The sequence below is a fragment of the Argentina anserina genome, chromosome 1 (assembly GCF_933775445.1).
Source record: "Argentina anserina chromosome 1, drPotAnse1.1, whole genome shotgun sequence".
NCBI lineage: Eukaryota > Viridiplantae > Streptophyta > Magnoliopsida > Rosales > Rosaceae > Argentina > Argentina anserina.
The window spans coordinates 12568270-12595945 of NC_065872.1; the positions used below are offsets into that span (position 1 = coordinate 12568270).

Sequence of the window (27676 nt, forward strand, 5' to 3'; positions counted from 1 at the left end):
ACTATTTCGACCGACGAGTTTTAATTTTGGGAGAAAGGAAGAGAATTATAACAGGGGTAAAATTGGAGGGCGCGTTTCCTATTTGTCGGTAAACAAACAAAGCGTGCGAAACACTCGCGTCAATTACCTCCGTGAAGGCTCCACGGCAGTGCACCGAATAACTCCGCCTCTCCACTGGGTAGTCAAAACTTCACATCTTTGCCGCTGATTAGGGCCCATTGCGGAGGTAAACACCGGTGTCAAAGTCAGGGATGGCAGAGTAAGACCAAAACCAACAGCTCAGATGAGGTCTTTCACATCTCCATATCAAAGGTTTTGATCTTAACACGTGTTTCTGATAATGCCGTGTAACAACACGGCCGTGTATTGTAGAATTTTCGTATTGGACAATAACTCGAGTCTTGAGTCACTTGACGACGTCGTATTGGACAAAGTACCCGAATTCAGCCTTTTTTTTGTATCTTCAAATAGGGATACAATTTACTACATATTACAAAGCGATATAAATAATTAGATAGGGAGACAGTAGCGTAAAAACCAAAAGAACCTAGTACTGTTTACGAGTGAAATATGTGAACTTGTGAAGCTTAAAGTAATCGTAATATATGCACCATCAAATTTGCTAGAGGAATTAAATTGGAACACTTCAATCATATGTAGCACGAACACGTGCAACACTACATGTATTGCGTGTCCGAACACGGACACGGACACGATACTCTTCAGATACACTCAAATACGCTAGACATGCATATGTTTGTTTGGATACGTTTCGGACATCCGTATCCTTGCTTGGATACGATCTAGACACACACATTTTTTGTCTTGAAAATTTATCAAAATCTATTTTTAGAAGGTCGGATTTTCCTCAAAAGTCAATATTTTAGTAATTGGTTTGAATCTTTGTTTAAATTTTTTTAATTAAGAAACTATATAACTTAGATTTCAATTTTTAATACCAATATATATTGAAAATAATATTTAATTAAAGTGTCCAAAAACATTTCAATATGCCGTGTCTATGTACCGAATCGTGTCCGTGTCCATGCTACTTAGCTTCCATCTGGTTGATAATTACCTTTTTTTTTTAGAATCGAGGATATAGTCATATATTAATGTAGGAACGTAACATAAACATGGAACATTTTCTAGGGCTTCGAAACAATGGAACCATGCGAGCCAAATAAGCAATACATATCTAACTCTATGTTACAATGTCACATCCCGGAAGGGAAAATGACGGTATTTGATTTAAAAATTTTAGATTAACAAGCGAACAAACGAATAGAGTTCGCTTGAACACCCGTTAGTTTAGAAGGCTGTAAAAAAATATCGCAACAGAACTAACTAAGTTCACAAGTACAACTTTAAAATGAAAGAAATTTTTCAGATGAACAATTACGTTTGGAAAGAATACCCAAACTTTACAATATTTTGAAACAACGGAATGTGATTTACATGTCATCGGCCCAAAATGAATTCAACTATGGCAACAAAAAAAAAAGAAATAAAGGTGATTTACAAGAGTTATACACCTCGGAATTTACATCTCAAATAATATAAGAAACAAGAGAGCTAATCAACAAAGAATGAAATAAACTTCTCGATTAATGAAATGTGTACTCCTAATAACTTCATGTTTTCTAAACCCTTGCTAGCTCTTAACCTACAAAGTAGGGGTGAGCTTTGTCCTCGCTCACCCAGTAGGGGCCAACCCACCTATGTGGTTTGAAAGTAAGGTAGACTAAGTTTTATGAAAACTTGAATAGTTAGATGTGAACACGTGCTTTAAATCATTTAATAAAAATCAGGCTATATTATCATTTACGGGAAAACAATGAAAAAACATGCCTGATGGCCATTAATGATATCAAGTCAGTGGTGACCGATCCTAACGACTATTAGGCGAATAAGTCACATCTTAAGTCGATGCCAACTACCGAGGGGTTGCCAGATTATCGGACCCCATACACTCTCACGTCTACTCACTTACGAACTATTCGTCTATCCTCGGGTTTTAGCATTTCTAAATCAATAATGCATCTCAATCAAATAAACAATCACCGAGATATCGACAACGAATTTAAGGCCACGAAATACACAAATGGGGTTAGCTCACCCTACCTGGATTAAAGTGCAGAATCCTCGCTACTACTTCAGTTCTGAAATAATGTTGTTGTTGCTGCTCCAACTTCATACGATTTCGTTGTATTAACTCTGAATCTATTTATAAAAGAGTCAATACTAATTTCGGAGTATCGTAAATTGACTCGATTCAGTTTTCCCAGTTTGACCAGGAAAGTCAAAAGGTGACTTTATGTTGACCATGAATTGACCATATTGACTAAATCTCAAAAAACCCAAAAATAGTATAACTTCAAATGTCGAGCGATAAAAAACATATTTTAAAGATATTAAAGCTACTTAAAATCGAATCGACGACTTTATTTTTTACCTACACATTTCTAATTAAAATGAATTCTCAATTCCCGAACAGGGCGAGAATCGAAAATAACTTAAGTCGTAATTAGATGTTACATGAATCGTCGTCATTTTAAAATAAATTAGTTTTCACTAAGTTACTTTTAGTTAAAGTAAAACTGTTAAAATCATTTAGTAAAAATAAAAAGGTAATTTTGGATAAAACCGTAAAACAGTAAAGTAAAAGAGAAACTTTCTATCAAGGGCAGTTTAGTAATTTCACACTACGGTAAAACAGTACAAAGGTTAAACTGCAACAGTAAAACCCCAAATTTTCACCTTATATGTCCGATCAATATTCCGGCTGCAAATTTTCATCTCCGATTTCAACCAGACAAACATACAATACCACAACAACGATTAGAGACCAAAACTACAAGAATTCGAAGGAAAAGAGCTTGGTCTGCTACCTCAATTTAGTCTCCAACTCAATCAGAGTTGCTGCATTCGTATGCCCTAAATTCTAGTCGCTCCAACGTTGCTCCAACGTTCCTGCTCCACGTCTGGGCTATCCTCAAGCTCATCTTACCATTCGGAGAAAGAGAACAAAGAGGACGTTGGACTCATGGACAGTAGAGCTGAAAGGGACAGTGAAAGGAAGAAAGATTTAGGTTTCAATTTCAGATAATCAAAGGTGGAAATCGAATGGAGATGGCGACAAAAGATTTTACTTACCAATGAGGGTCTGAGAAGCTCTCAATTTTGCCAATAAGAGGGGCGACGGTGGTGGCGTAGTGACGGTAAAAACCCAGAAAATAGAAAAGGGATTAGATTTCGCTCCATGCAATTGGAAAGTAAATTGAGCAAATAATGATGGAGAAGGACTGGGTATTACCAAACGAAGGCGGAGGAACTTGCCGGAGCTAAAAAAAACTTGCCAGAGCTCCAAGTTTGCTCCACTGTGCTAACTCCGATTTGTTAAATTAGAGTTGTTTAAAGGAGTTTCTGATATGGATAGATAGAGAATGGAATGGGAAGCAGGATGATGTGGTTGCATGTGGTCAGAATCGCCGGACGGCGGTAGCACAAGGCCGAGAAGGTAGACGGAGATGGATTCGGTGGAGAGAGAGGAGGTGTTTTCGAGCAAAAAGAGAGAAATGAGGGAGAGAATGACGAAAAATGGCAAAGGGCTTGGGCCATTGGGCTCGGGTCCAAGACAGAAAAGGCTTGGGCTTTTCTCAGGCTCAAACCAAACCCAAACTAAAGTAAAATAATTTTTCAGAAAAACATTTAAAAGCAAATTTAAATTTTGGAAATTCATAAAAATAAAACCAAGCGTCTGAAAATATTCCATAGACATTTACGAACTCGTAGCGACGTGTAGTTTAATATCAACGTATTAAACTATATATTTGACATTTAAGCTAAATGTCTATTAATTAGTCATAATGTATCGGTAATCGAGATTATAAATCTCGGGTATTACATACCAAATCATCAATGAGAACGCACAAAGTAACCAAGAATCTAGAGCCAGAAACAATTGTGAGTCTACTCACTTATTATCCCACCAAGGCCATCCTGTTTAGAGGAGGTCAGCTGACAAGATCTACAAAGTCCCCCCTACGTCAAGGGAGAATCCCCACTGGGACCACATGCAAAACCTCGCCGAGATCATCCTTGCCAAACTCCTTATCGGAGCTAAACCTAGCCTCCTTCAATGCATCATCAATAACCAAAGCACCAAACGGAACCCAAAATAGGCCAGCGTCGGACACCACCCGCATGTTATCGCCGCCCACAACGTCATGCTCAGCCTTGGGAGTCGTCGTCTCTGCAAAACCCAAAGCCCACCTCCAATCATGCCGCATAACCAACATAGCCTTCGTTGAAGAAACCTTGAAGCTGATAGCGCTATACCAATGCCTCCGACTCGAGTCACCACCACGGTGTAAGGCCATCAAGATCCCCCAAAGTTGATCCGACTCAAACCATGGAAGAACTATTATCTTCTCCATAGCCGAAGCAAGACAAGAAAAATAAAACGGACGTAACTGCCCCGATGCCCGACGCCACCAAGAGGAGCCGTCGCTAATACCATCGCATTCCAAGATCCTCCTGCACCGCCATTAGAGAGAAGAAGTTTTAGGGTAAGGAGGAGAGGAAGGAGGCGGCTTGTGCTAGGGTTACCAGTTTGGTAGCAAAAAGAAGTTGATAATTAACTTATGTTTTCAATTCTTTTAAAAAACTATATTTCTGCTAAATTTGGCTAACTAGCTACTGCCAAAGTAAAGGTATGCATACATGCAACTCTCGCAAGACCAAGAACTGATGACAAAAGCAAAGGCACAAACCCAGTGCTCATATGCTCATTATTTATGCACATGATATTTTTTGAATTATGTCATACATTTTTGATCAATCTGCCTAATCAACAAGGTTTCGTGCAGAAGCATTTTGGCATCCAGAAGTCGCGGCAATGGCCGCCGTCGTAGCCTTCTTTTGCGCAAGTAAGTGCGCAGTTGCTTCCTAAAATGCAAGGTCCCTCGAACTTGCCGCTCGCAGTTTCGCATGTTTTCGGAGCCGGCCTTCCCCCTGCAACCACTGGCGGCCCCATCTCTGCCAAAATTAGCAAGCAAATATATGGTAATTAATTAAGTTGATATTTATAACCTCTGATATAATCGATTGATCAAAGTAATTTACAAGTGGGAAGCAGGAGATTAAATTTTACCTGTAGCCATAAGAACCAGGACGAGAAGGAAGGCAGCTAGACGCATTGAACGGTCCATGTTTGATCTTTATATGTGCAGATTGTAGATGAGTAATGCGATATAACAAGCAGATTGTTACTGCAGAGGAATGTAACGTTAAGAGGTTTATATATATGGAGTCGGGATTGGAATATATATAGAGGGAGTAGATCGGCACCTAAATCCTGATAGCCACAGCAAAAATAGGAACTCATCAGGAAAGTTTAGCTGAGGCTATCCAGGCAACTGCCTTGTTTGGCAATGGACTTCCTATATTTTGGGGACAGGGGATGGCAAGTATTTGCTTCCATTTTCTCAGGCACAGTTTCTTTCAGGATTTTGTTGGCTTAAATTTTCCGACTTATGGTTGTCCGGTGTATCTAAATTTTCCATATAAGAATGGCAATTTCATTTTTCTCAATTTTCCATGTTGATGACCGTAGTACATTCGTACTGAAAGCACGGTCAAATGACCAAAGTACATCAAATAGTCAAGAGGGATTGATACAATGTCCACAAAGTCACAAAACTAAAGAAAATCAAGACCCAACGCACCTGCATTGAGATCAATGAATTAGGTAGATTACAACATCTATAAGAATCTAAATTTTGGAACCATATTATAGATTACAATCTAAATTTTATCATTCTTTAATGTCTTTTAAAAGTAGGCAAAATTACCAAAATATATCCCAAACTTAGCAGAAATTGTCAATTTACACCCTATACTTGTGTAAAGATTATGTTTTTTTTACTAGATATATTTACAACTAATAATACGTGCCACGTGTAGTTATCGACTCAATATTATATAAGATTTCCAATATATTTTCGACTAATAGAGAATTGACATGTGTCACTGTCACATGTCATTGTTAGCAAAATAATTGAACCAGATTCCCGGTGAGATTTTCGACCAATTGGCTATAAATTGTCTGATATCACTCATTCTATACTCACACCATTGTAAAGAATCTGAGCAAATGACTCATCCTTCTATCTAAACACTTAGCAACATTTTCTTGTTCATCCGCACCAATGAATCCTTTTAGCTTCCATAATTTTTTTCAGACAGAGACAACGTCAACAAGAAGTGGATGACTACATGGAGCAATCATTCGTCAATCAGGAGGTCATGGCAGAAGCAGAACACGACGATGAACCAACACAACCAAGCGGTTCACATCGCAGTAAAAAACCAAATAAGCCAAGTCATAGGCTATTTAGGGGCCGCAATCTCATGGAAGATTACTTCATCGAACATCCAATCTTCGACACGCAAGACTTTCGCCGGAGGTACAAGATGAGCATAAACCGATTCAACATTATCATGATAGACTCTGCAACCATGACCAATCTTGGCACCAAAGAGACGATGCCACTAGTTTGCCAGGGCCCCAACAAAAGATAATCGGGGCTCTATGAATGTTGCCGTACGGGTCAGTTTCGGATCAATGTACTGAAATTACAAGGATTGGGGAATCGACTACCCTTCATTGTATGATGGAGTTTTGTAGGCAAGTGGTTCACCTATATGGTCCAAGATACCTCTGCAGTCCAACACTGGCAGACCTCACGCGACTACTAGCTAAAGGCGAACGCCGATGCTTTCTAGGTATGATTGGAAACATCGACTGCATGCACTGGGAGTGGAAGAACTGCCCAACCGCCTATCAAGGGGAATACTCAGGGCGAAATGGTCGCCCAACGGTCATCATAGAGGAGGTTACCTCGTATGAGATGTGGATATGACACAGTTTCTTTGGGTGTCCTAAAGCTAAAAATGACATTAACGTGTTGCACCTATCAAATGTGTTCTCATAGATCCTTGCGGAAGAGGCCAAACTGCCATCTACGAAGTCTAAACACAGAGGTACTCGACAGCTTATTATTTGGCTAACATAATATATCCAAGGTACTCTACATTTGTCAAAAAAATTCCCAATCCCCAGACGCCACAAGATAAGCTCTTCGCAAAGAAACAGGAGGCATACCAGAATGATGTGAAGATGGCTTTTGGCATCTTGCAATATCGATGGGCAATTATACATCATAGTTGTACAATGTACCACAAATCGGTAATGACTACCATGATGTTAGCTTGTATTATATTGCATAACATGATTGTTGAGGAAGAGTACGTGGATGATGAGGAAGAAGAGGACTTGCAAAACCCATCGAGGACTTTCCGGGTTTATGATGGTCTGGTGAATGTACAATAGAATCGAATTCGTTTTGAGCTAATCAGTAGAGATGAAGCCAGTAAACAACGGTTTCATGATTGTGTTGCCGATCTTGAATCCGGTTACATCCATAGAGAGCTCCAGAGAGACTTGGTGAAACACATTTGGAGGGTGGAAAAGGGTGAAATACCCTAAATATGTTTTATTATGTATTTTTATTCCGTTTGTATTTAATTATTAAGTTTGTGTGTAATTTAAGTATGTGTGTTTAATTTTTTGTGTATTTCAGTTTCATCTTAATAAATAAATTACATTTTTATTTCTCAAAAATTTAAATTACATCAAATTTAAATTTAGTACAATACTATAATTATCATGGAAATAGCACGCGACTTGGGTGATAACAATCCAAATATGTTTCATCGGTAGGTTGATCTTGACTAGCTCCTCCTTCATTAAGGATTTTTGGTTTCCTCTTGGTAAAATACATTTTCTAGATTAGGGTCATAGCCTCCAAATTCATTGTCATGATCCTTGTGTTATTCTCTTGTTTCTTCAATCGTAACTCTTCTTCCGCCCTTGTTTCCTTCCGCTTTTGAATGTCTATGTACTCTGTGTAATAATTAAGCTCACTTTCATAATGCGCTAGCGTCTTGGCGTGCCATGATGCTTGGTCACTTGCAATGGTATGCAAAACCTCAACTCGTTGCTCAATAAGAGTCTTACCCTGTTTCTTTTGGCGCCTATCTTCCTTTGCTGCCTTGGTTCCCATTGGTCTAGGCGGACTCGAGAAAGCTGCTGTGTTTCTTTGAGGTGTCTCATTCACTTGGTCATCATCCAAATTGATTATTGGAGATGATTCGGTTACGGAAGGAGTAGCATTGTAACTACTTGCATATGGACAGTGAGTAGTAGGTAGCATCGCTACAAAAGATGGATGATCCTTAACTAATTCCCAACATTCAAAGTGTGCAAACTTTTCTTCTTGGCATTATAGTAACATGATTGAGCTTATCGTTTCTAATTAAAAACTTATATTATGTACATATTTAATTACATAATTTAAACAAATTGGATAAAACAAAATAATGTAACCAAATTAGATATATTAAAATAAATAATGTAAACAATGCTACATATTTAAACAAATTAGATATAAATTACATAATTTAATTATATATATAATCAAATAAAAATCATAATATATGATAAAACAATGTAAAGTGACTTCATTTATTAATGAAGTGCCGCTAGCTACACGTTACCGTGCCACCGCCAAACATTCGTCCCATTTTTGCTAAAGTAGCTTGAACTTGTTGTAGTGAGAAGCGAGTGCGATTCGGGTCCTTGGCCCATTCAGAGGTTTCTCACCTGGTGCTAGCTTCCAATTTTCCATAAAGTCGGCATGAATTGTCTCCCATAATTTGTCCATCTTTTATTTCTTATCGTCGTATTCATCAACACTATGACAGACAGAAGAGATGCATATTTATAAATCTTCAAAAGGAAGCCAATGGATGCCCATTGTTTTAAAAAAAATGCTAAATGAAATGAGAGAGGAGATGGAGGAAGATGTGAAATTTGTTGTGCACAAATTAGTCTGAGTTGATCAACAATTGAAGTAGTATTTATAGGGAACTTTTTGGGATTTTTTAACAATTTCTTGGGTTTGTTTCCGTTATGATAAAATAGTAACCGTTGGTTATGAATCCTGACCGTTGGATAGAAATTTCTGATTCAAATGAAAGGCCTAGATCCATTTAACCGTTGGAGTTTGATGGTCATCTGATAAGCCACATGTCAGTCATTCTGTGATCCTTTTTTTTAAAACCCTTTTACTCTGCAAGCGCCTAACAGAAAAAAAATTAGATCGTGCCCGACATCACCCACATGTTATGGGCTCCGCCAGGCGGACGAGCAATCGCCGGAGCAAAGTTTGCTCGACCGATCGGGCGAGCAAACCAACTGGATTGACTGGGTGAGCACCCTTGTCGCCGGTGCGAGCTTGAATCTGGGTTTGCTCGAGCTAACCCGGGCTGTACCACCTCCTGCTCGAGCAGCTCTCCTCCTCTTGCTCGCCGGTGCAGATGCTTTTATAGGTCCAGTTTTCAATTCAGTTAATATTTCCAATCGTATTTATATGTTTATTATATGTGGAAACTCCAAACATATAGTACAATATTAGCAACATTCATAATTTGAACCGGTCTTTGAACGACCCAAGTTATTCTGATTTAGAGGAAGAAAGAAAACTTGATGGAAGCATAGTTTCATACATCTTCTCCAAGACCCTTGACAAAAATCTCGCTACAAAGTTGTTCAAGATCCTTTGATGTAGAAATTAAAGGAATAAAAGGAATTGTGATACGTATAAGGTTGATTGCGAAGTTTTTTTCTCAATTGAATGGTCTATTGCGAAGTTAGAGAACGCCGGGTGCATTAAACATGATATAGAGGGTATATTTGGAAAGTTTTAATATGTTGGGTCTACTTAGATTTAAATTGGGTACATTTAACAACACCCTTAAAATAAAATTTAAGAGCTGAACTGATTTTTGATGTAAAGTTTAAGGGGGTAAAAACTGAAATTAATTCTAATATATATGTGTATATATGACGATATCATCGTTTTTCATAATAAAAAACAAAATCAATTGATCTATATTATAAATCCCTTATGTCCTAAGTGTTGTATAACTTCCTAAGCAAAGCAGTGTGGCATGGAGTGACTCGTCTGTGAAGAATTGATAAAAGAAAAAAGAAAAAGAAAGCAATGACAATTAATGATCATGTACCATATAAACACCGATCAACGAAAATAGGAGACCTAAATCTGGATATTGGAATGGAAGTACGTAGACCAACAAACAATAAAATCAACAACCTAATCGATGAAATAAAAAAATGTTCACCATGTGACAAAAGAGCACCGATTTATAGGATGCGAGCGTCTCCAATCTTCGTGGAACAACCTGGGAGGGTGAAAACTAGTGTTTTCACAAGCGGTGGTTATCAATCTTTCGACAAGGCATCAATGTAAGTATGGCGGCACCGTGGATTAATAGTGATCGTGCCTGGTGGCAAGCAGTTTCTCTAATGGATTCGGCGACCCTTTGCTACAGCCTAAAGGATCTCTCTGATCGCAGTTGGATCTCTTCTGGGTGTGGTTTGATATAGGAGGTATCGTCGATGAATCTCTATGTGGGTCAGAGAGGGTCTGATGGGATTAAGGGTGTTGGGAGGTTGCCGACAATGAAGATGAAAATGTTGATTGGGGCATCGGTGGCCCGATTTCGGGTTTCTCATAGCGGGGAGGTCGATCATGGAGTCGAATCTGATTCCGCGAGAGGCATTCACTGAACATGGTAAATGTTGCGATTGGGGCTCGAGTTCTTGGACCAATTTTTTGTGTGGGGTGGACCCTGCGTCGACAAAAGGGATGAGTGTTGGGTGTCCAGGCTCTTGGGTGCCCAAAGGGAGTGGGATTGGGCTTGGGATCATTGAGCCTAAGCTGTTAAGAAAAAAAATTATGATAATTATTGTTTTCACCTTTATGGGTGAGGCAAATAGTTTCTTTTAGAGTTTGTTTTTTAATCCGAATTTTGTACCTGTTAGATTTTTTTTATTACTTAAGGTGCTTTATGTTTTACTTGTGCCACAATTGCTTGTTTATGACAGGTGCGGGATCATGAGGACGTCATAGGAGATGAAGTTAATTTGGTTGTATTAGGCTCTCGCTTTTTTTAGCTTTCGCTCGTTCGTTGTAATGAAATCATTTTTTACTTTAAGAAATAGCAGATATCAAGACTTAGAAGACGCTTAACCCCCAATATAAGGATAAAGGGTAGTGCGAGTATAAAACATAAGTGAAACCCCTCCATGTTGAGCCAAAAAAAATTCACAAAACCGAGATCCCAATATTCAGAGCCAGAGAGTATGGTGCACTACAAACTGTCAGATCAACTTTTCCTCGATGCTCTAAAGACCAAGGACGTGAATGTTTCTGACATCGTTGTTGCGGGTATAAAATATATGAGACTTGTACGCGCATCTTGTATTCCGCCACAAAGGTCTCGAGTATCCTGCACACGAAACAAGGTTAAAGTCACAAGTCAGCGGTTCGCCGGCCTATGACACTCCGAAACTTAAGTTAGATTTCAGGACGGATCTTAAGTTCGCAAGTTAGTGACTTAGGAATGCATTACCTTTAAAAAAAAAACCTTTTGGCTGATTTTATAGGTGCATTGGGGGAAGAGCTTCTTCTTTTCTCCCGATGTGGGAAAGCATGCCCGTACAATGTGCTTATATTTTTCTGGCGAATTACTTTGGGCGGTGGTAATGGCGGCGCCTGAGCCGGAGGTAGAGTGCCCTGACTTGTTGAGTAAGCGCACTACCCTACTAGGTCAGCTCTGGCAGACCTAGTGCTCAGAATGAGAGGAAATCTCTATGTGAATTACCCCGCCAGGGGGAGGTGTTAACAGTCGGCGAACTGTTCTAGGACGGCAACAAACAAACAAACATCGGCAAAAAGATCGACGATGATGACAAACAGATGGACAACGGCAAGCAGATCGACAACAGCGGTGACGAACAGATCGACAATGGCGGGAAACATATCAACCGCGAAAAACAGATTGCGATTGATGAAGGTAATTATATATATGTTTTCGTTTGTTGTTTATTTGGATCGAAACTTGCCTAATGATTTACTGTGATATAATTTGGACAATTTTCAGATCCCATCTGCGCGCCTTTTTTTTTTTTTTACTTTTAATTCTTGTGTTCTATGCTCGTTCGTCATCACAACTACTTTTAGCTGATTAGTTTAGGTTACACTAGAAACCCTAGAAGTTATATGCTTACAAATTGTTTCTTCACACTAAATGAAACACTACGCTCTTCGACTTTGGAAATTGGATGGAATTAAACTACTTATCACTCATCTTTTCCTCTTGCCATTTTATCTCATCAGGGAAACCGCAAACATCAAGTACAAAGTCAAGAAAACGAAAACGAAATGCTTCTGGTTGCCCTGTCATGATCCCAAACTCCGACGCTCTTCCAAAGCTAGGAAACCTCCATTACCAGAGGGACATGGTTATGTTCCTAAAATTTCTATCGATGAGAATGGTGTCTTCCGTCCACTGTTTAGTGATCAAGTTGCTTACATGTCTTGTCGTCGTTGTGGTACTAACGGTGACCACTGGGATCCATTTTGCCAGAACCCAATCAATGATCCACCAGAAGAAGAAACTGCTCAAAACCCCTTGTCCGCTTGTCGTGGAAGAATTTATTGAGGAATTTTGATTTAACAGATTATCTTAAGAAGCAAGAACTTGAAGGTATGTAACTGATTATCTACAATTTTGTTCACAATTTCTATCCTTGCATTGATTTTTGTTATTATTATTAATTTTAGAATTCTTAAGATGTCTAAAACCAATTTTGGAGGGATAGGAAAACCGTCTAAGTTCTTATATTGTTAGGTTGCATCAGGTCTTTATTCTCATATTTTCCTCAGCTTTTATGCACCTAGACTTGATTGTCTCTTTAAATTTGTTCTTTCAGTTTCTCAAATACTTATCCAGTTTGTTCTGTCAAATAGATTTGGTATAATGCAATAGGTCTCATTTCTTGGTTCATATTATGTAAAAAAACGGAAACATATTTTTTCGGTCTTCCTAAGAGCCTAATTAAATTTTATTTAAAGCTCATCAAGTGTTTAGATTAAACATAAATATAATGCAATAGGTCTGATTCTTGGTTGATATTATGTAATAAGACAGAAACATATTTTTTTCAGTCTTCCTAAGAGCCTAATTAAATTTGTATAAAGCTCATCAAGTGTGTATTCGATGGTATCTTTTGCAATGTCATTGTATCTATATAGATGCTTTTGTCATCTCAGACGTAATGATTTTTTTTTTAATTAAACAGGGCCACCTGAACCAGTACGTAGGAAGTTACTGAAAGTGAAAAGTGACTGTCTCGAAGCACTCGCTTGAGTCGCTTCCGCCTTCCGTATTCATAAGAATGTTCAATACCCAAGATGTTCTGATCTTGTTGCTTACTTGCCTCGTCTCTATTGTGTTATATTGGTGAATGTCAATCCAGGGACTACTCATATTGTCTATATAAATTGTGAAGTAGTGCACTATGTAGTTATGAGTGTTATTTGGACTTGCCCTGTTATTGACTGACTTGGTCAAAATCAGAGCCTTGTAAAAAACGACTCAAGACCTGAAGGCAGAGGCGCAGAGCTGTATTTTAATGAAAAGTTAAACTAAAGATTTTGGGCAACTGAGTAAAGCTACACCATCTCAGTGAATACATATATGATAGCATTGCAACAATTTTGATATACAGTAATAATCAGTTTCACATACAGCAGCTTTAACATTATTTAAGCCAGTGAAGTCTTTTTTTTGGTCGAAAGCGAAGCAAATTAACATGACACAATATCAAAAGGGCATAAGAATTGACAAACCTTGGCCGGTGAATTAGACCACAGAGCCCTCTATACCATGCTCCAAAATAGCCTTCAAAATGAAAATTAGTGGCGTAAGTAGGAACCCAAAAAGAACCGGCACGAATTGTTATCATCTTATTGTTGGTATGAATCAAGTGACCATATGTTCTTGTCCTTAAAAAAGAAAAAGTACATCATATCTTGGATTAATATTCAAAGAGGGATTGATACAATGTCCACAAAGTCACAAACTAAAGAAAATCAAGACTCAACGCATCTTCATTGAGATCAATGTATTAGGTAAATTACAACATCTAATTAAGTAAGAGCGCACCCATATAAAATTTAAGATAATATAGATCAACGTATAAGGGCGTAAAATGACTAATTAACGAGAAGGACAGATAGATAGCTAGCTAGCTAGTCCTTCTATTCTGCCTGATCGTAGTTCAAGTATTGCTTGAGCAGCTGGGCACACCCAGGCAATTCCTGATCCTTCAAGAACCCCATGTTGTTTGCAAAACGCCTCGTCTTAACAACGCCGTTGAAGCGGGTAAGTACCACGTTGGCACGGCTACGTCCGGGGTCGGCTGATTTACAGTCACTGATCGGGCTGTCAACGAGAACTGCCTCGCAAATCTGATCCTCATGGTCGTCTTCAACCAAAATGTTGTATGTTCCTGTTTCGTCTGTCATGCCTTCTACACTGTATGCAAGCCCCAAGCTATTCCTGTATCTGCACTCAAGTCTCACCGTTGCACCTAATCACAAGCAACCTCATATGATTATCAATCGTCGTATTAGAAAAAAAATCAATCGGAAGTAGTAATGTTTCAGATTAAAACTTTTTATCGATCTGAAATTAACACATTAATCATATAGAATGGTGCTGTTTCTGCTAATTACATTTGCATCGTAACATATGGTAATTCGACTTGTTAGCGGAATTTCATTACTGTATTACTGTTGTGTACGTTTTGTATCAGATACTAGTCAACCCTAATTCGAATTATCTAATTAATCGTGTCATATTATTTAACAGGAACACAATCTGCATGTTTGATGCTTATGTTCTACAACAATTTGAGCTGAAGTATTTCTTACATACATCGATCTAAACTAACTAGACAAACCATTTTGCATTTGTTGGTCGTTGTTCTAATCACTGACGAAACAAATCGGACCTTACGAATCCATTCATGTTAGTCTAGCTCTGATGAACTCTTAACAATCGAAAAGTACTACTACATATGGAGTAGAAGGTGCACATACCGGCAATATAAGTGGTGGCAGAGGTCTCGAAACCACAGCGGCAAGTGTCGCAGTAGGCACGACCTTGAACATAGAAGGGTTTGCCCACGACTTTAGCACTGACAAGCGCCGGAAGCACACAGAGAGCAAGCAACACCAGCACCCTAGACACTGCCATGGCGTTCGAAGATAACACAGAGTGATTATTAGGAGAAGGGAAGAGACTCGACGAAACTGAAACGTGGAACTAGAAGAAGAACAAAGTAAAAGCAAATGGAAGATCGATGTGTTCATATAGTGAAGCTCTAGCTTGAAGTCCTGGATGCACACACACACCAGTGGGGTGGCCGATCGGTCACGTGCACCGCCATTGAAGCAAAGAGAGAGCGTCTTGCGGACCATTCCTTGTGCCCTTTCCTCCGTTTGACATTAATTTAGAGGAGTAAGATCTCATCTCTTGCTCACATTTTATATTGGTTTAGCTTAATTGTAGAGCTAAAACTAATGCATTGGTCAATCGATCTTAGGTTTAGAAGTATAAATATTAGCAGCTGCGATATCCGCAATTGAGTTTGCATACTTGAACTATCGATTTACTTAATATAAAAAGATCTAGTTTGGATTGCTTCAATCCGAAATCAATCAAAACCTAGACAATATATTTCACAGTTCATGGCATAACTGGCATAGTGAAGAAACTATTGTTAACTAAGACAATGTTACTAATTAATTAATGTACCAATTAGTTTTTCTTTGAATTACTTTGTGATTGCTCCATCATTTTGTGGTAATTTCGACGACAACTTTGAACTTGGCTCGCTAATAACATTTAAAATATATAAACACGGATGACAAAACTGCAAGTATATCCGTGAATCATAGATGAGTAGTGATTTTTGGGAGGTAATAGAATTACGTACTCACAAATGTGTCACAAGATTTTCTAAGAACCTTTTCACCTTCCCACAATAGTGCAAAAGCAGAATTGACTATCCATATGAAATGTGATATATGCATTACTACGTACATGTGCATGAGCTAGAGTAATGGAGGAGGAAGCATCAAAGAATATGAATTGCCACAGCAGATCCGAGGTCATCCGAGTTTAAGTTGATTAAGTTTTACAAATTAATAATGGGAATCGTAATGTATTCTGTGGAAGTGTGGATCGTGGAGACAAAAGCTTCGTATGCAACATCTTCCATTAATGGCTGGAAAACTATTCTGATTCTATTGCGCGCGGTGATGGTTTTAGGGCTGACAGTGAAGATCGAAAAGCATGTGATCTATACATTTCTCATGCACTAGATTTGGGTCAGGTTTCAGAAAAGATGTATTTTCACATGGGATCGATCAACTGTCAAGAATATATATATATCTACACAGGGTTTACTAAAAAGAAGAAAAACTCTTCAGAGTTTGTTACTCTGCAAAGGTATCCACACAAAGTAGTAAAATTCTTGAATCTTCGTTTGTCAATACTCAGTACAATGATAAACTTTGGTGTAAAAGGAACGCAAGCAAACCACACTCCAATGGAAGTAACTTGAAAAAAACTAAATTCTCCCAGATCAAATTAAAATCATATACAGTGACACACTATACGTGACTGAGTTGGCAAGAGTTTAGATATGGAACCCCTCATACCTAAGTTTGAAACCTACCGACACTAATTGGAATTTAAATCCGGTCGATCTATTCTTGGTGGCTAAATATAGTTCGGAACTCCAACCCACTTTTACTTGGTTCCCCAAAACACAAGAGGCAACCAATGCTCTTTTTTGGGCCTTGATGTCGTCATAATCCCCCAACACTGAGCAAAGTGGGCACCAAGTCCATTAACCAAAACCACGAACCCAAACCTTGTGCCGATGGTCAACAGAACCACCCACCCTCTCAGCCATAATTTGCTAACGGCACCCCAACGTGAGGCACCCACGACCTGAACCTGAGGCCGGACCGGCACCACATTCTCCATCGTTACCACTGCCATCATCGTATTCGTATATGGTAATGATTTAGGAGGTCATCTCTGATCATGTAGAAGAACCGAAGAAGCCAAATGAGCATGTCTGATCTCATATCTGCAACTTTACCCATACTAATGGATTAACTATTGACATTCTTATCAAAAAGGAACTTCAAGTTGGTGACATATCTGTCAATTTAGCTTTTAAAAATCTTTCAATTTTCTCTCTTTCCAAAAACCCAGATTCATGGTCCATAATAACACTCATCATCTTCATGATGGTACAAAGAGTGAGGTCAATATTCTTGCCCAAAAAAAAAAGAGTGAGGTCAATATTATGATTGCTGCAACAAATCCATGAACATACCCATTGCCATCAAAGATTCAACCTTTCCCTACCAAATTCGTCCTCTTTAATTCCACAGCAACCAAAGTTCCTCAGCTTTCCCCCTAATGAGTGATACTAGTAATTACAGACTTCAACAAACTGCACTGGTAAAATTAAACCCACATAACTATGGCAATCATTTCACTTCCTGGTTGGCTTTGATGATGCACCACTAGAACAGAAATTGCGAGGAATGCAATTACCCCTCGCCACTTTTTTCTCTGTCTTCTCTTCCTCCTCAACTGTTTCTTCTCCTAGCCCAGCTTTTTTGCTCCTGATGACCAAAATTACAAGGCAAAGTTACTTATATCCAAATTATGCAGATGTAATCATAGACCAAGCTAGGTAACTAAAGTTTTCCCATAACAAATTCAGAATGACCTAATTTCAACATACTCATTGGCAGTCCATTACTCATTTACTCATCACAAAACAAAGTTACTTAAACCTAAACTATGCAGAACATGGAATCAAGAATCATGCTTTATGTTAAGAGACACTTGCAACTTACCACTACCAATAACCCACTAAATTTACCAACAGCTCATCATACATGATTCAAGAACTGTACTACCATTGTAATTTTTTTAATTATCCATGATGAATTAATGACATTAATAGACATTACAAATTATGCAAAATAGAATCAAATATTCACAATGCATGAAGAACAGGAACACTGACCTTTCTTCATTATAGGAATTGGATCTTTTAAGCACAGGCTCAGCTGCCTGTACTCTTTGATCTTCCTGCATAGACTCCACAATGCTCCCACTGAAGTACTCCTTCTCCTCTGCCTGTAAATTCCCAAACCTTGGATTCTCAGACATGTAATTAATCATATCCTCGTCCTCTATGGCAACCTTCACCGCACTCCTGTACACCACCTCTTTACGAAAACTCTGACTACTCCTCTCCCTCTTCACTATCCCTTGACTCACACACGGTGCACTTTTGGCCTTGGCCACCGCAGAGCTGCCGCAAGCAATGAGCTGGAGCAGAACAGAGTTCTTACCCTGCCCTGTTTTCGAAACAGAGTAGCTCTGCTTCGTACCAATTGGGTCGCCGTCCTCGAACCTCATGGACGCATTGTTGCTGTGGTTGGCTTGGTTCAACACTGAAGCTGGTGCATTTGGGAGAGGAGATGACTCGGGTGTAGGCTTGTCGGTTTGCGGTGGTTGTTGGTGGTGGTGGTGTTCTTCGAGTTCATCTGTGGAGACTCCTCTGGAGCAGCGAGAGTTTGTTGTTGTGGAGCTTGTACTTGTTTTCTCGTCTTCATAGTCAACTTCTTCTTCTTCTTGTTCATCATAACGACCATCATGGAACTTGGTGTTACTGTTTGAAGTGGTCGGAGCTAGTGGTGGTGACCTCCTCTTGGACCCGAAATTTGAGTCTTGTTGAATTTGTCTGGGGCTACTTATTTGAATCTGATTCAATCTCTCTGCAAACAAAATAATCAAGAAAGTGACTTGACTGTAAAAACGTAATTATTAAAGACAGATGAAACCAAAAGGGTAGAGTGAGTAGTACTAGTTTACCAGAGCAGCCTTCAACTAGCTCAGAGCCTTTGAGTACATATTCAGCTCCTTCTGCTGGGTAGATCATGTCGTTTTCTGCTAAATCATTCCACACATAACCATTCTTGTAGCTCCTAATTTAAGTAAAGATCAAAACTTTTAGTCCAATTTCTTCATAATACTCAATAGTGTAAATGACTGATGAAATTTGTAAAACAAAATGACACACCTTTTGCAAGACCAGGAGTATAGTGAGGGCATGCCTTTTCCTCTGAGAGCAGTGAGCCTATCAATTACATCTACATAACGAAAGAATCAACGAATCAGAATCTGAGAGTTGGTTATGAAGGAAACTCAGAACTGGGTTTTAATCTTTAAGTTACCTCGCAAACGAAGAGGTTGGTTGGGCAAATGGGTGATCTCCATGTAGTGAGGATGCTCAAGATGACCATTTCTTGAGAGGTAGTAAACAATTTGAACCTTTCTGATGGTGGGTTTGTTGACAGCTATTCTTGGCTGCAGTTCCTGCACGCACACTTTGGCTCTATCCGGACTTGTTTGGGGTCGTCGAAATCGAACATCCATTTCTGAAGTTTGGAGTACCAGATATTCTTCTACTTCTTTTTCTGCGTCTACTTCTTCTTCTTCTTCAACTCTTTGCAGTAAATTCTTATTGTGGGTTACGGTCACTGGAAGACTTTATCTATAGCAGCCATTATAGCAGCAGTAGTTGAATAAGAGTGAGAGTGAAAGGAAGAAGAGGTATAGGGGAGTATGATAGATTGATCAGAGGAGATCCTCAAAAGGCGTAACCACTGCAGAACGATTCAGACCTCAACTTTGGATGCTTTTGAATTTGAGGAAGAGTGTATACACTGTGTAGCCTAAGGAGCTTATTCAAGGCACCATGGTGCACTAGGACCAGTTACGTGAAAGTCACGTGTACTAACAGTTGTAGCAAACGACCGTTTAGTCATGATGGAAGGGTCACTATTTGGGAATTTAACTTTGACTTTGGTTTTGCCCGGATCCCAAAATCAGACAAAGAAAGTGATATATCAGGATCATATCATGACTAGAAAAATATTTGAAAAGGTTACTTTTATTGTGCATTGCTAGTAATCAACCATTCAACCTAGCTAACCTTTGTGTATGTTACACACGACATGTTGCATAAATTATGAAAAATGTGTTATGCACAGTGTGATCTACGAACCAGATCCTAAAAAACAAACACCAACTTGATTTTAATTTGTCTAGTTTATCACACTTTTGTGAATTTTGAGGTCGTGGATCCTATAAAACTAAACAAAAATAATTCTTCAATATAACACGTTAATGTGCGAGGATCATATGGTGATTAATTGTGTGTCCATCATTTGGTTATTTGTTATATATGAGTGGCAGGTCGAGCCGTGATGTAAATTGTAACAAGTTAATGACATTTTATGCTAACAACATAAAGAGGGTGTGAACATTTTCTCATCTCTTTCGTTGTTAGAATTAGCTTGATATGGAATTATGACACTAAAATTACTATCAACAATCTCTAATAGCTATATACAATACGTCTTAGATTACACTTAATATCACTTAGCATAATGAGTACTTGTAATGCTCTCCGACGTCATTAATTTTAACTTTGTAGGTTAGTTCAATATATTTGTCATTTCTTTTTTTTTGTTACAATTTTTCATTTTATTTTTTGAAATTGATAATAAAATTGTTAATTTTTGTTTGATATAAAATTTCTATATTGAGATTATTGATGGTGATGGACTGATGGTATCCATTTTCAGCACTGTCACGGACCTAACAGGAGGGAACACTATGCCAGTTCGAGCTGTGCAGATAGTCAGACACAAGTGGATGTGAGCCAGCTGGGAACAAAAAGTTGCTCGTTTTAAGCCATTTAATTTGCGTCTCTCTCCCGTCTACTCTAGCTAGGGCTAGGGTTTCATTTGTTGCAAATTAGGAAAATGAGTTGCTCATCATTTAATTGTAATATTTGAAATAATCAATCTCTTTTTATTCAAGAAAAAAAAAAAGAATCGATCTCTTAGGATTGTCCGTGATTCAATTTTTTCATAGCTTATGGAAAAACCATGTTACTTCATTTGATCAGTAACGTGGGTTCCTGTCTGTGAATGTACATGTTTGAATATTGTAAACATCAACTCATTCAACACGCGTAACAGTTAAAATAAAACATTAGGGTATGAAAAATTTGATCCATAATAACAGATGAAAACAAACGAAAATTGGTGATGTGCATGGAGTGATAGGACCTTTTTTTTTTTTTTTTGAAATGGGGAGTGATAGGAGTCATAGACCTTCTACGACATGTTACATTGTTACCAAATAAAAGTTATTTGATACAACGAAGACAATGATTGATCCAAAAAAAAAATCAATGAAGTGCTTCAATTATTTACCTGCAAACAATACTTTTTAACTAATGAAAGTGAAATGAGATAGATCACAACTTCACAAGGTGGTTTAAGCCGTAGACCCTCCCCTCTTCCTCGTCTGTCCAACTCGAACTGGACGTTATAGCTAGCTTCAACGTCCTGTCAAGTCTTGTCCCCAGAAACACAGCCCTCGATGAATCTGCTGCAATATTGCATCCCCGATATTAATATCTAAACCCTAGCTAGCTTTTCCCATTTTCACTATTTCTTTGGCTTCCTCGGAGCCCTGGATTGTATTCAAGTCGATTTCCAGTTCTAGGCAGAGCCTGCTCTAAACCTCTGGGCTCGATCGCTGTCCAACATTTTACCTAATATTATTGCTTCATCAATGTTTCACTGTGTTCTGATCGGTCCCTGCAGTGTTGGTGATCTCTTTTGGGTAAATTTGCTCTCTACTTTACTCTGCATTTGGCTTGTCCGGCCATTTGCTCCAGCTACTAGCTTGTTAAGAGTTAAAGACTTATTCGTGTTCGTATTTTCAAAAAAAAAGACTTATTCGTGGAGTAGCTATCGTATTGCTAATTTCTTCATACACATATAATAGTACATGATAACAAGAATGCGCGTATAACACATCACTGTTCGTATGAATACATCATTGATCATACAAAAAAAAAAGTTACCTAATTTATTATCTGAATATTCTTAGTAAATATATGATTGCATTAGTCCATAAACTCTTAGAGTCTTAGGTAATTAAACAAAGATCGATGAGTGTAGTGATTAATTTGTTGAAAGTATTGCCAAAGTTTTTTTTATTTGTCATGCATGATGTCTACTTTTGAAGTTTATATGTAACTATCTCAGGTATATCTATCGTTAAAGTTTTAAATAATTAAGGAAATTATCTTTTCAATACCAATACCATTGTGTATTAAATCTACATCTAAAGCATTAGAACTTTCTCCCCTAGTTTCACACTCTTTAATTGCATCCAATATCACAATTGTTTATTGATTGAAACTGAAGAAATATGGAATAAAAGGAACTGAAATGAACATATAAATTAAAGAATTTGAGAACTATAAATTTTCAATGACTGAAATATATAAACATCTATCTACACTAGAGCTGATTAAGCCACACACATATATATAGCAGATGATCTCTGTGATGATTAGCAGGCATGTTGATGCATGTTCTCCTCCAAGCTGTTGCTGCATGTTCTCCTCCAAGCTGGTTGCATATTGCTACATGTTCTCCCTGCACGTTTTCCTCCAATAGTCCCCCTCAAGCTGGATCGAGGGAGTCTCTTGATCCAAGCTTGGCAAGCAGACGATTAAATTGGGTTGTAGACAAAATTTTTGTGAAAATATCTGCCAATTGATCACAATATCGAATGTACGCAGTTTGAAGTACCTTGGACTACACTTGATGTCGAATAAAATGACAATCCACCTCTATGTGATTGGTACGTTCATGAAATACTGGATTTGCAGCAATGTGCATAGCTGCTTGGTTATCACAATGTAATGTAATAGCAGAAGAGCAAACAATCCTCAAATCTTGAAGTAAGATTTTCAACCAAATCAGCTCACATGCTGCAGATGCCATGGCCCTATATTCAGCTTCAGCACTTGATCTTGCAACCACAAACTGCTTTTTACTTTTCTAAGTCACTAAGTTCCCACCAACAAAAGTGCAATAACCAGTTGTAGACTTGCGATCCAATGTATTTCCAGCCCAATCAGAATCTAAATAACCCTCAAGAGTGAAATGACCATTCTTTTGCATATAAATGTCTTTAGTGACAGTTCTTTTCAAATATCTCAAAATTCGTTTAACAAGCTGCAAGTGAGTGGATGTGGGAGCATGCATGAACTGGCTGACCAAACTAACAAGATAAGAAATGTCAGGACGAGTAATGGTAAGATAAATAAGCTTCCCAACAAGTCTTTGATACACAAAAATGTCAATTAAAGCTTATCCTGAATCATCAAGTTTCAAGTTGCTAGGAAGTGGAGACTGAACTATGCTACTGTCCTGCATATTAGCTTCTTCCAAAAGATCCATAACATACTTTCTTTGGTTTAGAAACAGTCCAGAAGATGAATGATCCATCTCTATTCCAAGAAAGTACCTTAGAGAACCAAGATCTTTAATGGAAAATGTGAAATGCACAGTTGATTTAAGAGTCACAATCTCATCCTGACAATCTCCAACAAATCATCAACATACACCAAAATAATCAACCTACCAGCACTTCCATTTCTTATGAACATAGATGAGTCAGCATGGCTACTCTTAAAACCAAACTTGAGAAGAACATAACTTAGCCCAGAATATCAAACTCTTGAGGATTGTTTCAAGCCATAAATAGCTTTATGCAATTTGCAGACAATACCAGGTTCATTCTATTTATCATGTCCTGGAGGTAATCTCATGTAAACATCCTCCTCCAAATCTCCATGTAAGAAAATATTTTTGACATCCATTTGATGAAGAGACCAACCACTATTGATAGCTACAGAAAGTAAGACTCTTATAGTATTCATCTTTGCCACAAGTGCAAAAGTCTCCTTGTAATCCACTCTAAATGTTTCAGTGAATCCATGTGCCACCAATCTGGCCTTGTAGCGTTCAATAGTGCTATCTGAGTGAAACTTGATCTTGTATATCCATCGAGCTCCAACAATTTTATGACCCCTTAGAAGTTGAACAAGACTCCAAGTTTGATTATCATTTAAAGCTTTCAACTCTTCTTGCATAACATCTCTCCATACTTGTGACTGATTTGCTTCTTCAAAGGATTTAGGTTCTCTAAAAACACAAAATTGATTTAGAAACACAAAGTGAGAGTGAGTTACCTTGTTAAGAATTGCAATGTTCCCAAGTGGATGCTTTGGAGTATACGTTTCAAAACCCTCAAGTCTAACATTAGGTTTCCTAGTCCGACTAGGATATATTCTTTGAGATTGCTCTTGATCTCTTACATCATTACTTTCACCAGTATCTTCGTCTGCATTATGATCAGTATTGTCAACATCATGCTGGCTAAGAGAGGGATTAGATAAAGTCATGTGATCAGAAGAAGAACTTGATGAGGTCTGACCACTTAGTTCATCATAAACCTCTCCATTTTGCTCATCTGCAATATGATCAGCACTGTGCTACTCTTCAATGATAATAGAACTTGGTGTAGCAATATCAAATAGAAGCTTCCCCTTAAGATCATTTTCCTTGGATTGAAAAAAAAGTGAGACTCATCAAACCTTACATCTCAGAAATAATCAACTTTCTGGATTAAGGATCATAACACTTATACCTCTTTTGGGATGATGAGTAACCAAGAAAAACACGATTAGATGCTCTCGGGTCTAGTTTGTCACGATTGTGTGCTAGTATATGAACATAACAAACACAACTAACAATTCTCAAAATGATCGATGTTGAGTTTTTTTCCTTTAAGAACCTCAAATGGTGACTTGAATTCCAAGACCCTACTAGGTAATTTGTTGATGATATAAGTAGCAGTTTGGATTGCTTGAGACCAAAAATATTTTGAAACATTTGCCTGCAACATGGGAGCTTTTGTCTTCTCCAACAAATCTCTATTTTTCCTTTTGGAAACACCATTTTGTTGTGGTGTTCCCACACAACCTGTTTGATGCAAAATTCCTTGATCACTTAAGTAATTTTGCATAACTTTGGATGTATATTCAGTGTCATTATCTGATCTTAAATGCAAATGGAAGAAGCAAAGTGATTTTTAACAAGATTGTGAAAATCTTGGAAACATTTTTGTACTTCATTCTTATGCTTCATTAGATAAACAAAAGTTGTTCTTGTGTAATCATCAATGAAAGTTACATAGAATCTATAACCATCAAAGAAATCAACTCTTGCATGACCCCAAACATCCGAGTGTATTAATTAAAAAAGCTGAGATGCCTTGGACATAGAATTGGAAAATGGAAATCTTGTAGACTTAGACTTGTGACATGTTTCACATTCATAAGATTGCTTACTAAAACTCAGAAAAAGAAAAGACATAACATGACTTGAAGGATGAGCTAGACGTAAATGCCATAGATGTTGAGAGGATAATTCTACAACAAGACCTTGGGAAAGACTCGAAGAAGACGAAATGTAATAAAGACCATTAAGATAGAATCTTTCACCAATCTTCTTCCCTGATACTCAATCCTGAAAGACAATATTAGTTGTTGAGAAGATTGGAAGACAATCTAATGAATGAGTAATTCTTCCAACAGAGAGGAGTTTAGATGGAAAAGATGGAACAAATATAATATTAGAATGAATGTGACTCGAGAATAACTTAAGCTTCACTTTCCTCAAAATTGAAACCTTTTTACCATTTGCAACAGAGACATGAGACGGTGTTTCAAAAACATGAAAGTCACTCAAGTTGGTAGCATTATTAATCATGTGATCAGAGGCACCTGAATCTATAATCCAAAAGTCATTATCTTTGCACACATCCAAAGCAGTTGAGATAACACAAATGATACCTGGAATTTCTTCTTATTGAACCAGATCACCCTCAGCAAGGTAGCCTGCAAACTCCCCTAACATTGCAGTGGTGTCTCCACCTTGTACATTCCCCTGCTTCTGCTGAACAAAGGCTGCAAACTCATTAATGAGAGTAATTGGGTTTGCAGTATAGTTAGACATCCCTTCTGCAGCTGAGAGGCAAGCTTGATTTGCCTTTGGAGTGAAGATATGCTTAGACTGTCTCCTTGCATCATGAAACTTATTTTTTAGCTCAAGGTGAAGAATCCAACAAGTCTCATTAAGGTGACCAATACATTCTCTCCCAATCTTCTCACAATGAGTGCACTTGAGATCAGGCCTTTTTCCTTTATAAGGTCTACTAGAGCTGGTAAAAGCTCTTGTTTCAGCAGCTTTCTCTATCTCATGACTAATAGCTAAATCCACATTCATTACTTTTTTTCTAGTCTCCTCTCTCTGAATTATGTTGCAAACATTTGTGAAAGTAGGCAACTCTGATGACATTAGAACATGGCTTCTCAGATCTTCATATTCTGAGCCAAGACTAGATAGTAACTCGAAAAAATTTCTTCCTCAATTCTCTTTAAAAGAGTAGCACGATCAGTAGTAAAAGGTCTATAGATTCCTAACTCATTCCATTTCACATAAAGATTTCCAAGATGCTCAATGAAAGTAAGATTACCTTGTTGAGTCTCTGCAAGTTCCTTCTTGATGTGGAACACTCTAGTAAAGTTGTTCAGATCACCATACAAATCCTTGATTGTATTCCACATGCTCAGTGCCGAGTCTGAGTATTGAAAGATTTGCACCATCTTTGGTTCCGTGGAGTTAATCATCCAAGCTTGGATGAGTTGATCTTGAGGTAACCAAGCATCATAATTTGGAGATGAAGCTGCAAGCTTCTTGATCTTGCCATTGATGAAACCAATCATCTTTCTTCCTCCAATAGCAAGAGTCATGGCATTAGACCAGGAGATATAGTTGAACGTATTCAACAAGGTAGATGTAAGACGCAGGTTTGTATTTGTAGATTCAGATTTAGAACCAGAAGAGGATGAATCTGAAGCAGGACCAGAAGAATTTCTTCCGGTCATCTTAAGAAGCAGAAGCATGTCATATGAGGATCACTGCTCTTATACCATAAAAAATATGGAATCAAAGGAACTGAAATGAACAAGAACTTGAGAGCTACAAATTTTCAATGACTGAAACATATAAACATCTATCTACACTAGAGCTGATTAAGCCACACACATATATGCAGATGATCTGTGTGATGATTAGCAGGCATGTTGTTACATGTTCTCCTCCAAGCTGGCTGCATGTTGCTGCATGTTCTCCTCCAATAGAAACTATGAGAATCAAATTTACCGATCACCCCTTATATGCCCACTCATGCCCACCCACCTAGATGAAAATCACGTGTCTTTTTTACTATCTATAGTTATATTGTAGTTAACTCTTATATTTCTTGAATTAATTATTGATTTATTTTTACCATGTGTTATTAATTTATATAGATAATCATAGTTAATCTATGACACATGATTTTCATCTAGATGGGTGGACATGAGGGTGGTCAAAATGTGATCGGCAAATTTGCTTCTGAAACTATGCATGTAGAGGATATCAGAAGCTTTGCGTTCATAAACTATAGCATGTAGTACTAAAGACTAGACTTGATGGTAGCGTCAGATATACAAACTACATCACAAATATTGTGACTATCTCATATGCAACTCATTTTAAACAGAGCATCATACACACTGAACATGTAATAC

At 38.0% G+C, this 27676-nt stretch overlaps 2 protein-coding genes across 2 annotated transcripts; both read right to left on the reverse strand.

Annotated features, from left to right (window-relative positions):
* Nucleotides 1-14234: 14234 nt before the first annotated feature.
* Nucleotides 14235-15255, reverse strand: LOC126797286 (protein DOWNSTREAM OF FLC-like). The gene is made up of 2 exons (XM_050523939.1): nucleotides 15099-15255; nucleotides 14235-14587 (listed from the first exon to the last, which is right to left on the reverse strand). The coding sequence occupies exons 1-2, from the start codon at nucleotides 15253-15255 to the stop codon at nucleotides 14256-14258; spliced, it is 489 nt and encodes a 162-aa protein (XP_050379896.1). The 3' UTR covers nucleotides 14235-14255.
* A 2088-nt stretch (nucleotides 15256-17343) lies between these two features.
* LOC126792293 (protein SOSEKI 2) lies at nucleotides 17344-19596 on the reverse strand. Its single transcript, XM_050518753.1, has 5 exons — nucleotides 19335-19596; nucleotides 19181-19250; nucleotides 18973-19085; nucleotides 18119-18875; nucleotides 17344-17708 (listed from the first exon to the last, which is right to left on the reverse strand). Exons 1-5 carry the CDS (start codon nucleotides 19534-19536, stop codon nucleotides 17576-17578), a joined length of 1275 nt encoding a protein of 424 aa, XP_050374710.1. The 5' UTR covers nucleotides 19537-19596; the 3' UTR covers nucleotides 17344-17575.
* Between the last annotated feature and the right edge of the window lie 8080 nt (nucleotides 19597-27676).